Below are 14,745 nucleotides of genomic sequence, written 5' to 3' on the forward strand. Positions count from 1 at the left end.
AGAATTACAACTGAATTCTAGATGACAGAGGTCTGTCCCACTGGAGAAAATGAGTGCTTTGGAGTGTGGAATTTATGGCATTATGCCCTCCTCAAACTCCACCACAAAATCTCCACAATTTTTTCAACCTGGAGCTGGCAACCCTAGTCAGGCCTGGCCCCAATCACTCCTGGAAATGACCCTGGAAATGACTGGAAATGACCCTGCCCTCTCCCCTTGCCTTTTTACTCACAGAAACCAAGCCTGGAATACTATGGTTGCCTAGCAATAGCCACTGAGGGAATCCTTTTATCATTTTCAGGTTTTTTTTTAAAAAAAACCCGATGTTTGTTTGTTTTATTTAGATTTCACCTTTTTTTTTTTGCAAACCTGGGGGCTTTTTCAGGTTTGTAGAAAGATCTCTTGCCCATTCTCAGTTCCAGTCACCAGATTTAAGTATCCTCAGATTTGACCTACTTTGCTATTAATTCATAGATTTCTTTATGATGTATACCATTTACTTCTGTCAAACATTTCAACGTATTATCCAGTATCCATTGATATCAAAAGACAACTGTGTGGGATGCTTGTATGACCTTTTTGACACTGATGTGGAGTGTTGTGCAAAGATGCAGATTCTTTGCTCAATGATGAACTCAAAGAGATTATTTATAACATTGCTTATTTAACAGAACTATTTGCCCAGTTCAACGAAATGAATTTGCCAATGCATGAAAAGAAGGCCACCACTTATAAAGGCCAAATCTTTTGCCTCTACGTTCATTTCCCAATTAACTCTATTCAAACACAGTACAGGCCATTGCAAGTTATACCAATTTCCAAGCCTGTCTGAGCTAGAAGGGAAAGGTGGGATACAAAATGATGATCTGCAAGTTTTTTGGGACCATTTGGATATCTTGCATGAGCAATCCGAGGATCTTCTTTCAATAGAAATTCCAGATTGAGTGATAAATCCATTTTCAGATACTGAGGAAGTTGGAATAGTGGAGGAAGAACTAACTGAACTATAAAATGACATTGAGCTGAGCCAAAATTTGGTTACAGAAGGAAAATTTCTGATCGCTATCCAGCACTATGAACAGTAGTTAAGAAGCTCCTTGTTGCATTTCCAACATTATATCTGGTGGAACATGGTTTTAGTTTGGTCATCCAACTTTTATCCAAGCAAAGATATCCACTCCAGATTACGAAATGTGGTGATTTAAGACTCCTGCTAAGTGACTTTAAAACAGAAATTGGGAAACTGGTCTCTTCATCAAGCCCATCCATCACATTAAGAATTTACTGAACAGTGAAGTAGTTACTAAATGTGTTATCCAAGATTCTCGCTAAATGACTATCAGACTCTGAAAACCTAGTATCACTAGATCAAGTTCATCAATTTTCCTGAATAGATTAAACTAAAAAGTTTTAATTGGGCTTTGATTAAATGTGCAATTCATTGTTACTGTTTTGAATTCTGCTGTTATTGTCTTCCTTAATGGGTCATGCAAACCACTATTCTGCATAATGCTTTTATAGGATATGGTAGACAGAGGGAACACAAACTAAGGTCTATCACATTTTGAACCTGTCCTTCTTCCAAGGAGCTCAGGGTTTCAATGTACATGGATCTTCATTTCGTTCTCATAACAACCCTGTCAGACAGGTTAAGCTGGAAAAAAGTGATTGGTCCAAGGTCATTTAATGTGGTGGACCATCTTTAGAATGCCCTCCTCCTTGAGGCTCAGCAGACACCTAGTTTATTGTAAAAAGAAGCCCAACTCAATGTCTTGAGGAATAGGTCCAAAGGCAGAGATCAAAGAAATAAATTAGGGCAAGGATGAAACTGGGTCAGAGGGATTAGCAAATGGATGTTGAAATCACCAAGGAATAAGGTGAAAGATTTGTCAGAGAAGAAGGTGAGCTAGACCTGAAAGTTGAGTCTGAAAGCTGAGAGTGAATTTGCTGGGTGATGTGGAGCTCCAGATGGAAGTACAGAAAAAAGTAAAGCTGAGAATCAGTGGAATGAGTATGAACTGATGCTGGATCTGACAGAAATTAGACAGAAGGCAGTTGATACCATCACTAGAGCCTTCAGGATGAAGTATGTCTGAGAAGGATAAATCTTCAAAAGAGAGCGCAACACTGGTGGCAGTGACAGAGGACAAACATACTTCAGTGAGGAGAGCTGGAGGGATACGAAGAGGAAACAATCATGGAAGGTACCATAACTGCTTTCTGGTGACAAATAAATATTTCCACAGGAGCAGGCAGAGGCAACCATGGAGAACATAAACAGGGGGAAATCATGTGATAGGATTATCAACTGGATTTCAGAAAAAATCAGGAAACCAAACTGATGGAACAAAGTTAATTCCAGACAACAAGCATCTATGTTTATAGCATCTGCAAATATCTCACTGGAATGTTTTCTACAATAGGTTCATCTCCCAACACTATCAAAGTAACAATACTCTTATGTCAGCTTTTCCAATAGCTGTGTAAGAAAAGGAATCCGGGTGGGTTGCCAGAAGGCATTTCCCAGCAAATACAACCTAAGAATCCAGTTAGCCATATCAATATAGTTAATCCCTCACAACAATTTGTACTTTAGGGAGTTCAGTTATGCAGCTGCAATTTAAGACATAGACAAAATACTTCTACACTTCAGTTGTGAGTACAATATAAGACAAACATCAACTGACCCAGCTGAGTATTTAGCCATCATTTAAAAAATCTGTCACACATAGATCAGGAGGGAAAGAACACATAATTGGCCTCATCAACATAACTGGAGAATTTCTTAATACACACTTCCCAAGCACACAGGCCTGTGGTTTATAAATTTCTGGGTGTGTGTGAAGGGGGAATAAAAAGGGAATAAAAAGGGTATTTTGGAGTTGTTGTTTTTACATCTTTTTAAGAAGGAACACCCTTAACTTCTATGTTCTCTCTGTAAGGAAGGAATAAATGTGCTATTAGAATAACATAGCCTTATCTGCTGGAATGGGGAAATTAAACCCTAAAGTTACATTCCAGGAAAGGACAGATGTATGATGACCAATTGAAATGGGAAAGAAAACTAAATCCCAGTCTCAATTTAACCTATTTGACTAACCAATCTGGCTAAACTGTTAAAGTGCCTTGGTGGATTATTCCTGGCTTCCCCTTTGCCAGGCTAAACACCTTTAATCCAGACATTTGCAGAGATGGGTCAAGAGTCAGCTTGGGGGGAAATTTTGAGTCTTCACCCTACCTTCTGGTTGCCTCAAGGAAGGAACTCCCAGGCCACAAGGTAGACCATAAATGTTAGCCCGGGGTACCAAAATGCTGATATCAAGGATAGGCCCGGTAAGGCAATGCCAAAACTCTCCATCTTGGACCCATTCCCAGGAATGGATATGTAGAGGTTCTTGTAAGTATAGGATTCGCTAGCAAAATTATTTTCATGTTCTGTTGTAGTATACTGCCTAAAATCTGTATTTCTATTGTTTGTTCCCAAGCATCTACACTTTCTGGGATTTCGGTTTAGTTATTAAAGCTTTATTATATTCATGATCTTTGGGTGTTTTCTGAATACTGTTGGAAAGAATCTCACCCATGTTTCACAATATGCTGCTCTGCTTTGCTACTCAGAGGCAGCCTGAGCTGACACACAGCATTGGTGGGGAAAATACCCACAGGAACACTGAGGGAAGAAAGGGATCAGGGAGAAGCCAACACACATGAAGCTGCCTTATACTGAATCAGACCCTTGGTCCATCAAAGTCAGCATTGTCTACTCAGACTGGCAGCAGCTCTCCAGGGTCTTAGGCAGAGGTCTTTCATGTCACCTACTTACCTAGTCCTTTTAACTGGAGATGCCGGGGATTGAACCTGGGACCTTCTGCATGCCAAGCAGATGTTCTACCACTGAGCCCACACACCTCCTTTTCACTCTCATGTATGCACATCTATGTGCATATTTTCATCTAAGCATGCACATAGATTCCTGGCTTGCAAACGGGTCCAGAATCAAAAGAATTCCTTTTGCTGGTGGAAGCCCATACTGAGGAAGAACCCAAAACAGGGCAGCAGGACAAATCCTTTGGTCTCTGGAGAGTTGGAAAGTTAATTTTTTTAAACACCAGACCCCCTTACTGAGAGCCAAGGCGGGCTTGTGACACCCTCCACATCTCATCTTGTTTCCTAATGATCTTATACTAATAGACTAGGACAACTGATGACTGACGTCCATGAAATCTGTATCTATGCAAAGAAACCACATAAAGACATAATTCCCAGGTCTACTAAAGCCATCATACCCAGGTCTACATTATCCACATGCACATGATCTTAAAGTACTGAAGAAAAATTGTATTATATATTATCAAATATCCAAAGCATTCTAAGCTGTTATAAGTGAAAGTGAGCCATGACTAACTTGGCAATGATCCTCTTTTTGGCTGTCATTAAGCCTCCTCAATTTACAAGGGATTTAACTGTCTTACACACAGCAGCAGCATAACATGGGTAACTTTACACAAGAGGTTGCAATAGTATGGGTATTGCACATCACCCCAATTCTTTCATCAAGAAGAAAACTTATTTAGTCCTGAAAACACATGGATAAGCAATCAATACTATGTCTGGTTCTACTCTGTCAGAACACAGAAAATGATTAGACAGAACAAGGCTATTCTTAAAACGAAACAGATTGAAATTCCCAGTTACCCATTCCACAAACCAATGCCAATCAAAATACTATGCATTTGAATGAGTATTACTGAAACACATCATTGAGGTTAGGACTGCAGATACATTTGTGAAAGGAGGTGTTCTGAATATTACTAAAGAGCCCAGTAGGAAATTCCACTTAAAAGAAACTGTATCTTTGCAACAGACATAATTTACCATCAAGACTTATTTCCTAAACATCAACTTACTTATGATGCTTCCAGAGGGACAGCTGTTCCAAAAGGAGGGGATGTGAACCTACCCACCCTTTATACTCTTTTCTACTGTACAAATAAAAAATTCAATCTAGAGTGTTTCAGGGCTGATTCACACTTACAGCACCATAAAATCTAAAGAACAAGAACGTATTTGCAAATGTACAGAAGGCATCTACTACCGTCACAGCTGCCATATATCCCTTAAACATTTATAGACATACATATTCCTTTCAAACTTTATGGGATGCACTACTGCAAACACTAGTGTAAATGTGGCAAACACAGGTACAGTATAAAGAGTAAATCAACCGTGAAACATATACCCTTAACTTTGATCATTCAGTGTTCACTCTGCCCCTCTTCAGATGTTACCATCCATACCAGGAGCCCACTAGCAGTAGCACATGATACTTATGATTCTACCAATATGTATAATCATACCATTTCATCAGAATATGGCACTGTGTGTATTTTCAGCTTCAGTACACACTACATGAAATGTGTACTGAAGATGAAAATACAGAAAAATGCCAGCCACACATATCAAGAGGATCGCAGGTACCTAGCACTCCCAATATGTGCGGTTGTATAACCCCAAACATAATGTTTGTTTAATAGTACCAGAGATTACTCTGCTACTGGGACAAGTGACTATGTTAACCAGATAATCTACTGCTTAGACAACCCATTATCAGTTTCCTAGGAAAAGCTTTGGGCAGGGCAGTTAAAGGAGGGAGGTACAAAAGCAAATTAAATCCACTAGTATTCAGCCAGCTTGGCATTTATGAAGTGATATGTCAAAACTAAGAAATGTGATTGGTTTTTCTGATCAAACTAATACGCTGCCACATAAAAGTGCCTGAGCTTTCTGACCCAGATGTTATCCTGTATCTCTTTCAGCCTTACATGATGCTTCACTACAACTATGCATGCTTGTTGTTTGCTAACAAGCTACTGTTGAAATGCTACAATTATTTTTAAATGTAATATTAGTTAAATATAGACATAACATTCTAAAAAAAATCCAGTAAAACAACAATCATGAGTGCGATTATCCAGTAGTAAGTACATAATTGTTACACATATTATCCAGCAAGTTAACGTTTTTATTGAACAAACAAATATACATCTGAATCTTTGGCTTTAAGTAATTATGTAAAATATACAACAGTGTGTAATCTTTTTTTCTTCTTATCCTTAATTTGTTGCTACTTCAAACTGTAAGAAGGGTGATTATTTAGAAGACGCTTAATAGTTGGTCCTATTTTGCTACTTTGTGTTAATCTGTATTTAAATGTTATACTGTAAAACGGTTATTTACACCACTTGGCTACAAAGTACTAGCAGATAGCATAATCTTTGCAACATTACAGAAAATACTGTGCAGAATTGCCGATTTTTTTAAAGAAACAAAAATTGGCTGAAGATCTAATGAATGTCTTCGCTTGTCAAATGATCCCTCTATTTATAACTGGCAAATCCTTAAATGCGTTATTTTATATATCAAGATATAAAATTGTAAGAAAGCAAACAACATCAATATGTGTTTTAATTATAAGGCTAAATGTACCCATAAGTATATGCAGTTCATTAACCTATTCAAGCGGTAAAGCATGTCAGAAGCAAACCCCTCTGAGTTCAAGGGTAATCACTTCCTAGTGTTTAGGTTTGCAACTATAATGTCATAAAGATTTTTTTTAACCTTATAAAAATTCTGATAGGTCTTTAATGAACAATAGGTAAATAGGCAAATTATAAACAATTCTGAGGCTACATTCACAAGATATCAATAAGCATCAACAAATTTAAAACTGTATTTAGCTACCTGAAAGCCATGCTTCTCCGCTGATCCTGTGGATCATTTTTAAAACTGGGGACTTCATACTGATCCAGTTCTTTTTGAAGTTAGGAAACTGACTTGTTAAAATGTCACAGTATTTAAAATATTACTGTGTTGTAAACTGATTGCATCCAAGATCTGCTAAATATGAAGCCGCTTCTCTTTCTGTAGCATCTCTGTAGCATTTCTGTAGCATCTCCATTTTATGTTGTTTAAAAAATTGCCACAAATTTCCATTCATATGAAAAGAATATATTCGTTTAGCATTAAAACTGGAATTTTAATCCAGGTATCAGGAAAGAATTTTCCATGTAATTCCTGAAATTTTCAGTAAAACTATTCTTCATAGATGCTATGCATATAAAGCTCAGAGCAACCGGCTGAAGACCAAAGAAAGTCTGGATATATTTTCTACTTTACTCTATTACTAGCAATGTCTTCATTATTTATATATATCGGCACTGGTTTCCAGCAGCTGAAGCCAACTCTCTTCAATTAAATATTCATAGTCCCCTGCTGTGCCATAATGTCCAACTGTACTCAAAAGAAGCCTAGGTGTGCTGTTACACACCTGTTGCTGAAACAAGGGATTTGCTGAGCTAACTTTGATAAAGGCTTATGCCTGCAACTTAGCAGCACTTGATATGGTTTCTAAATGCCTCATCAGGTGGCAAAAATAGCTTAACACTCAAACACAATTTAGCATCCTGGCTGTGCAACTGAACAGCTTTTAAAGTATACCTTTATAATTAATATGAGAGAGGGGCCTTACTACAGCTGTAGATGTGCTTGCACATGTGTTGCACGTACAGGGCCCAAGGTTCAATTCCAGGCATCTCCATATAAGGAGGCTGAGAGAAGCTACTCCTGTGGCAGGTTTGGCAATCCTAAACTAGATGGATCATTGGTCCGAGTTGGTATAAGGCAGCTCCTTATATATTTAATTTATACTGTATTGCTGTTTAAATGAAGCATGTCTATCAAAAGTGCTTGGTAGAATGTAAAGGATAGCAAGAGTTATGTGTGTAGACTGATAATTAACAAAAATCATTATAGCCTAATCTCTTAAAGTCATCTACAAATCTAAGCCAGTATGCAAACAGCACTACTCAGCATCACGTGGTAGAGAGAGGGAACGCCTCTCCTGGTATACCCCCCCCAAAGAACACTGCATTCTTCAAACAGTAATTTACTGGTGGTCTCTGGCCCAAGGAGTGTCCAGCGGTCCTTACCCAGGGCCAGGGCCTTTTCTGCCCTGGCCCCTGCCTGGTGGAATAGTCTCTCAAATGAGACCAGGGCCTGCGGGACCTTAAGGAATTCCACAGGGCTTGTAAGACGGAGCTATTCCACAAGGCTTATGGTTGCGGGCAGCTATAGTTTACTATCAATGCTGGCCTCCCCTCCTACCATCCCAATAGCCATGCAGATTAGCTTTGGATTTCACACATTAACAGATCGCTTCAGGATACAATGGTTCCATATTAACATACCACACCCTCATTAGCACATTATCTTGATACTTACAGGACAATGATAAGCACATTACCTGTGATACTTTTTGCAGGGCAATGATTCAGCTCAACCTAACCCCTTTCTGACTATATATTACTCTTCCTACACACTTGACACTGAGAGACACTGTCCTTCAGTGTTACTCCTCTGAAGATGCCTGCCACAGCTGCTGGCGAAACGTCAGGAAAGAAAATACCCAGACCACGGTTACACAGCCCGGATAACCCACAAGAACCAATGAACTCTGACCGTGAAAGCCTTCGACAATATAATAATAATTGTGTCAGATCTCAGAAGCTAAGCAGGGTCAGCCCTGGTTAGTATTTGTATGGGAGACCACCAAGGAATACCAGGGTTACTGTGCAGAGGAAGGCACTGGCAAACCACCTCTGTTAGTCTCTTGCCATGAAAACCCCAAAAGGGGTCGCCATAAGTCGGCTGTGACTTGACGGCACTTTACACACAAAGAATCACATACAAACCTCTGAAAAGGATTTTGCAAGTAAACCAGAAAAACTATAGATTGACTTCCCTATGGGGAATTAGATCTTGTTTCTGAAACACAAGATAAGATGAATTGCAAAGGCCTAACAGACTTCAGTTTTTACTAGGTAGATTGTAACCAGACTATTAACAAATGTAACATAAATAAAGGCCATCATCCTCCATACACGTACTAAAAATAAGTTCCACTGATCACAAAGAAAGCACTCCCAAACACAGATAGGAATGCTTTGCTTACCCTTTTGCTGTAGTATGCGCTGGTGGCCATGCCCTCTGCATGAGGACAACATATACCATGTGCATAATGGGGAAGCCACTATGATGCCATACAGCAGTGCTTTAAAATGAGATGGGGGAGCATTTCTTAAGCAGCTTAACCTCCAGCAGCTAACACGGTACAAGTTTACTTTTTGGTAAATGAGTCTGTTAAAGTTATATTAGATACAACTTCTTAAAATCCAACGTATTCCAACACTTTGTTTCCACAGTCAACCCCCCTAGAACATTCCAAACATCAGAATTTCCAGCCCAAACACTTTATTTTTCAAAAGTACATTTCTCTTTAAGGCACTCCTGATAATGGTGTAGCTAGGTAATTTTACAGTCTGGATGTAACAGCCTGCAGTTTATTTCATTGATAATCACTCAGTGGCTCTTCGACATGCTACCTGTGGTTCTTCTGAGCACTATTTCCCATTGCACCTGCCACATTTTCCAGAAAAGTGGGCAATTACCTTATAAATTGGAATAATTTCATCATTACTATATAAAATGTAACATAACTTGTCCATGATGATAATATCGGGGTTACACAGATGAAAGGATTCGGTATCGGAGGCTGGGTCCAAATATGCAGCTTAATCAAGTGGTGGAATGAGACATGCAACTGTTGAATGCCAACCCATAAAACCAAACTCCAAGCAGTTGGAAAAGACAACCCAACATGCTCAGAGGTACTCTGGTAATTAAAAGGGTTATATATTATTATTTGTTCATATTTGGGGTGATGTGTACGGCATACAGGAGTCACGTGGCTCTTTTGGTTGATGGGATTTGCAAATGTGGCCCTCCACAATCCACAGAGCGAGTACTAGTTTAGATAAATAATGTGTACTTTGAATGCAAAGCTATAGCTGCGCCCATGAGTTGGGGCCTAGGATTTCCACCCCAGAGTCCTGCCTTGATAGCACCACTGATTCCAGAGGTCAGCAGTGTACAGAACTGAGACATGTTGGAGCAGATGTAGTCATTGTGAGAGGCAATGTTTGTTTATATAATATTTGTTTTAAGAATCCACTCTCTTCACAAATCCAAAGCTATAGCTGCACCCATGAGCTGGGGCATAGGTTTTCCACTCCAAATAATGTGGTGCATCATTTTAAAAGCCTATTGGAAGTCACAACCACATATATTAGACATTGGCCTACCTAGATCAAAGGCTACTTGACCATGCCTTGTAGCCTGTTCACTCCAATACAATAAAGCTACAGAAAAGGTTTACAGTATAATCCAGTATGTCCAGAATTTACAAAATTAGGGAAGGCTCCAAATGACTGTGTTTCCATGCATTTAATATAACTTTCATTCCCCTCCCCCTCCATGGCAACCCTTACATTATGCCAAAAATTCCTAAATTTGGAAAACTCTTCAGAGCAGCAAGCAACACAATACAACAGGCTGCAGTGGGAAGTGAAAATCAGAAAAGTCCCCATACACATTCTAGAAAACTGGCAGTCCTCAAATTACTTATTCTAAAACAAAAAGGGCAAGAGTCCAGTAGCACCTTAGAGACTAACAAAAATATTTTCTGGTAGGGTACGAGCTTTCGTGAGCCACAGCTCACTTCTTCAGATACAGCTAGAATGTGAATCCATCAGTCTTTAAGTAGAGGAACAGTATGTAAATGTGAATAGCAGGCTTGATGGGATTAGGTGTGTTATGCAGAAGAGTCTGTGATGTCCAGGGGAGAGATGGGTGTGGAGAAATCAGCATTGGTAATGGGCCATGAATGCAAGGTCTTTATTCAGCCCAGGTAAATGCATTGACTTTAGTTTGAATATCAACTGTAATTCAGCAGTTTCTCTTTCCAATCTCCCTTTAAAATTCCTTTGTAAGAGAACTGCTACTCTTAAATCTGCAACAGAATGTCCTGGAAGGTTGAACTGTTCACCCACTGGTTTTTGAATATTGTGGTTTCTGATGTCAGACTTATGTCCATTTAATCTTTGTCTAAGAGACTGACCTGTTTGTCCAATGTAGATTGTGGAAGGGCATTGCTGGCATGTGATGGCATAAATCACATTAGAAGATGAGCAGGAATATGAACCTGAGATAGTATGGCTGACATTGGTGGGTCCAGAGATGGTGTTCCTAGAATCTATATGAGGGCAAAGTTGGCACCTTAGTTTGTTGCAGGCCTTGGTGCCAGAGTCCATGTTCTTGTTAAGTAGTTTATCATCATGGGTGAGAAGTTGTTTTAGGTTAGCCGGCTGTCTGTAAGCAAGAAAGGGACGCCCCCGCCCCAGTGCTTCAGCGAGGGAAGTGTCACAATCCAGCATTGGTTGTAGGTCCTTAATAATACGTTGGACTGATTTTAGTTGGGAGCTATAAGTGACTGTCACTTATAGCTCCCAACTAAAACCAGTCCAACGTATTATTAAGGACCTACAACCAATGCTGGATTGTGACACTTCCCTCGCTGAAGCACTGGGGCGGGGGCGTCCCTTTCTTGCTTACAGACAGCCGGCTAACCTAAAACAACTTCTCACCCATGATGATAAACTACTTAACAAGAACATGGACTCTGGCACCAAGGCCTGCAACAAACCAAGGTGCCAACTTTGCCCTCATATAGATTCTAGGAACACCATCTCTGGACCCATCAATGTCAGCCATACTATCTCAGGTTCATATTCCTGCTCATCTTCTAATGTGATTTATGCCATCACATGCCAGCAATGCCCTTCCACAATCTACATTGGACAAACAGGTCAGTCTCTTAGACAAAGATTAAATGGACATAAGTCTGACATCAGAAACCACAATATTCAAAAACCAGTGGGTGAACATTTCAACCTTCCAGGACATTCTGTTGCAGATTTAAGAGTAGCAGTTCTCTTACAAAGGAATTTTAAAGGGAGATTGGAAAGAGAAACTGCTGAATTACAGTTGATATTCAAACTAAAGTCAATGCATTTACCTGGGCTGAATAAAGACCTTGCATTCATGGCCCATTACCAATGCTGATTTCTCCACACCCATCTCTCCCCTGGACATCACAGACTCTTCTGCATAACACACCTAATCCCATCAAGCCTGCTATTCACATTTACATACTGTTCCTCTACTTAAAGACCGATGGATTTACATTCTAGCTGTATCTGAAGAAGTGAGCTGTGGCTGACGAAAGCTCATACCCTACCAGAAAATATTTTTGTTAGTCTCTAAGGTGCTACTGGACTCTTGCCCTTTTTGACTACTGCAAACAGACTAACACGGCTACCCACTGTGAATTATTCTAAAACAGTTCGACTGGTTCTAAATGAATAGTCCAGGGTTATGTTTGACTAGTTACTTCAGGCACTATGCGCTAGAGCAAAGCTTCTTAAACTGTGGGTTGCGACGCCATATGGTGTCACATAACTGAATGTGGGGGTTGCGAAACAAGCACATCCATCTCGTTAATATGCAAATTTGCTGCCATCTTTAATAAATGGTAAAATTATATGTATACCAAATAATTGTTTAAAAATAAAATTCTTTATGATTTATTATCAGTAAATGTTTGATATTTTTACCTATTTTATATACCTCTACACCCGGGGTCACGTAAAAATTTCTCAGGCGAAAAGGGGTCGAGAGTAGAAAAAGTTTAAGAAGCTAGAGGCATTTATTGGGCTGCTGGTCTCATGTGCAAAACTTTCTCATTTCAAATGTTACTTGCATATCAGATGGTGGACTTAAGGCAAAAAGGTTTCCACTATTTAACATTGGTTATAGCCACATTCTGGCTTGCTCAGTTTCAATAAAGTACTGTCACATTTTTAGAATATTACACATACTGCAATCCTTTTGCAACTTTTGCATTTTCTATCAGCTTATAGCTGGAGGGGGAGAACTTTTAAGATGCTATTTAATTACATATTTAAGGATATAACTCATATCAATATTGATACACTCATAGTTTTTCCCTTTCAAATAAATAAAATTAAATCAACACTTAAATATACTTTAAATTTCATGCATAATGTTCTTGCTTTAACAACAAAGTCAATATGATATGTGCAGCAGGGAATAATTATATAATTTAATCTATTAACTTCATGGTCAATAAAGCCTGTAACTTTACATTCTCTAAACAGATACTAGAACTCTTTTGTATCATGTCACAAAGTTTTAAGACGAGCCCTTTTGGGATAGTGACAAGGTCTTTACAAAACTGCTGAGACCCAAGATTAACCTAGGGAGAAAACTGTCTATATGTAATAATAATAAAGTTATTATAATAGCCATGGTATCTCAGATTGCTCCTAAGGATATGATCGCACATAGCAATAATCAAATCCTCTAGTATGAGAAAAACACATAGCGCTCAGCTAAGTATTTACTGTGCAAATTTGCCCACTACAACTGTGCACATACCACATGCAAACTTTAAAATAATCTATACTGAATACCATATTTTTCTAGACATAGGATTTGCATGCATCGTATAGGTTTCCAAAAGTTGTATTACGGTACTTTTTAATTAATTTATGTTTGAAAGAACAATATCCATTTTGCTGTCATTTTAGAAAGAGGAACTATTAATTTCAGTAAGAGCTGATTTTACAGTGCCACAGGTACATGGTGTTCACTGCAATAAAGTGTGAAGGGTCAACTGAGATTTCCAAGCATGCAATGAACATGCACAAGGGAACCACTGTTAACTGTAGTTGTTCAATACCCCAGGAATCCGATGATGTAAATATCTCCTTCACATTTATTTACTGCAATCACTCATACTACATACTCACTGTAAATCAGCCCTAATTTGTACCTCTACAAAGTGAGGACAAAACCTAACCAAACAGTACCATAAAAGACCAACAAAAAGAATCATCTCAGACAAAAAAAAGTGTTCTAACCACTTTATCCTCCTGGAGAGCATATCCATGAAAGCAAGTAAGAAAGAACAGGAAAAGACAAAGAGAAAAAGTTACTTCTATTCTGAAAGCAAACAGTAATAGATATTAGTAAACAGGCTTCAAAGAAGTTATAATTGTAAAAACTATATAAAGAATATATTGTCAACACCCCTATATGACTTCACAGAAATGAAAAGAGCAGCTCACAGCAGTAATGCCTAATACCTTAATCAGTACAATATCAACACTGCTGAAAACCTTATACGGTAGGTGTACAGAACCTGCTGACAAAAAGGACCCAGAACCGTCCAGGTAAAATTCACTTTAAGAGTGTAATTAAAATGAAATTGAAAACACTAATGAGTAAGTCATTAAATATCAGTTGCTCAACTTGTTACATATGAAAACATTCAGGCTAACAAATTATACTTAAATTTTCATACATTTTAGCACCTAAGGACAAAATTTAAGATGATGGTGGAATTGTATGATTAGAACTCATAGTATGTTAGCTAGTGCTAAAAATTAACTGTGGGACACTCAGTTGGAATTGGGGCCATGACACTAGTATAGGGGGTTTATGCTTTTCCAGCTGTTTCAAGCCTGGAGGGAAAATGGGAAATACACATTTTTGTCACTTTCTGGGTTTAAAGCAACCTAGGGGTGCATTTTCAATTAGGAAAATGGCATAGAGGAAAGCATTTTTTTAAAAACCTTTCCCCAGCACCATGTCTCTGCTCTAGTTTGGGTACTTCCACAGCTGATTTTAAAGCCACTCAGATTACTCAGCAAAGTTGAGCATTTTGTTTTATTTTATTTACACCAAATTTTATTGTTACAACCTCTA

General features: G+C 38.7%; 1 protein-coding gene across 6 annotated transcripts in view; it reads right to left on the minus strand.

The window, feature by feature from the left end:
* RIMS2 (regulating synaptic membrane exocytosis 2) overlaps window positions 1-14,745 on the minus strand; it is a 412,392-nt gene that overhangs the window by 342,862 nt on the left and 54,785 nt on the right. For 4 of the 6 annotated variants that reach the window (XM_056854759.1, XM_056854764.1, XM_056854761.1 and 1 more), the window contains one exon: window positions 13,899-13,910. The exons of the other annotated variants lie outside the window; for them this stretch is intronic. In XM_056854759.1, coding sequence (XP_056710737.1) covers window positions 13,899-13,910 — 12 coding nt within the window. The remainder of the gene's footprint in view (window positions 1-13,898; window positions 13,911-14,745) is intronic. 6 annotated transcript variants of the gene reach the window in all.

This window comes from Euleptes europaea, chromosome 8 (genome assembly GCF_029931775.1).
Source record: "Euleptes europaea isolate rEulEur1 chromosome 8, rEulEur1.hap1, whole genome shotgun sequence".
NCBI classification, from domain to species: Eukaryota; Metazoa; Chordata; class Lepidosauria; order Squamata; family Sphaerodactylidae; genus Euleptes; species Euleptes europaea.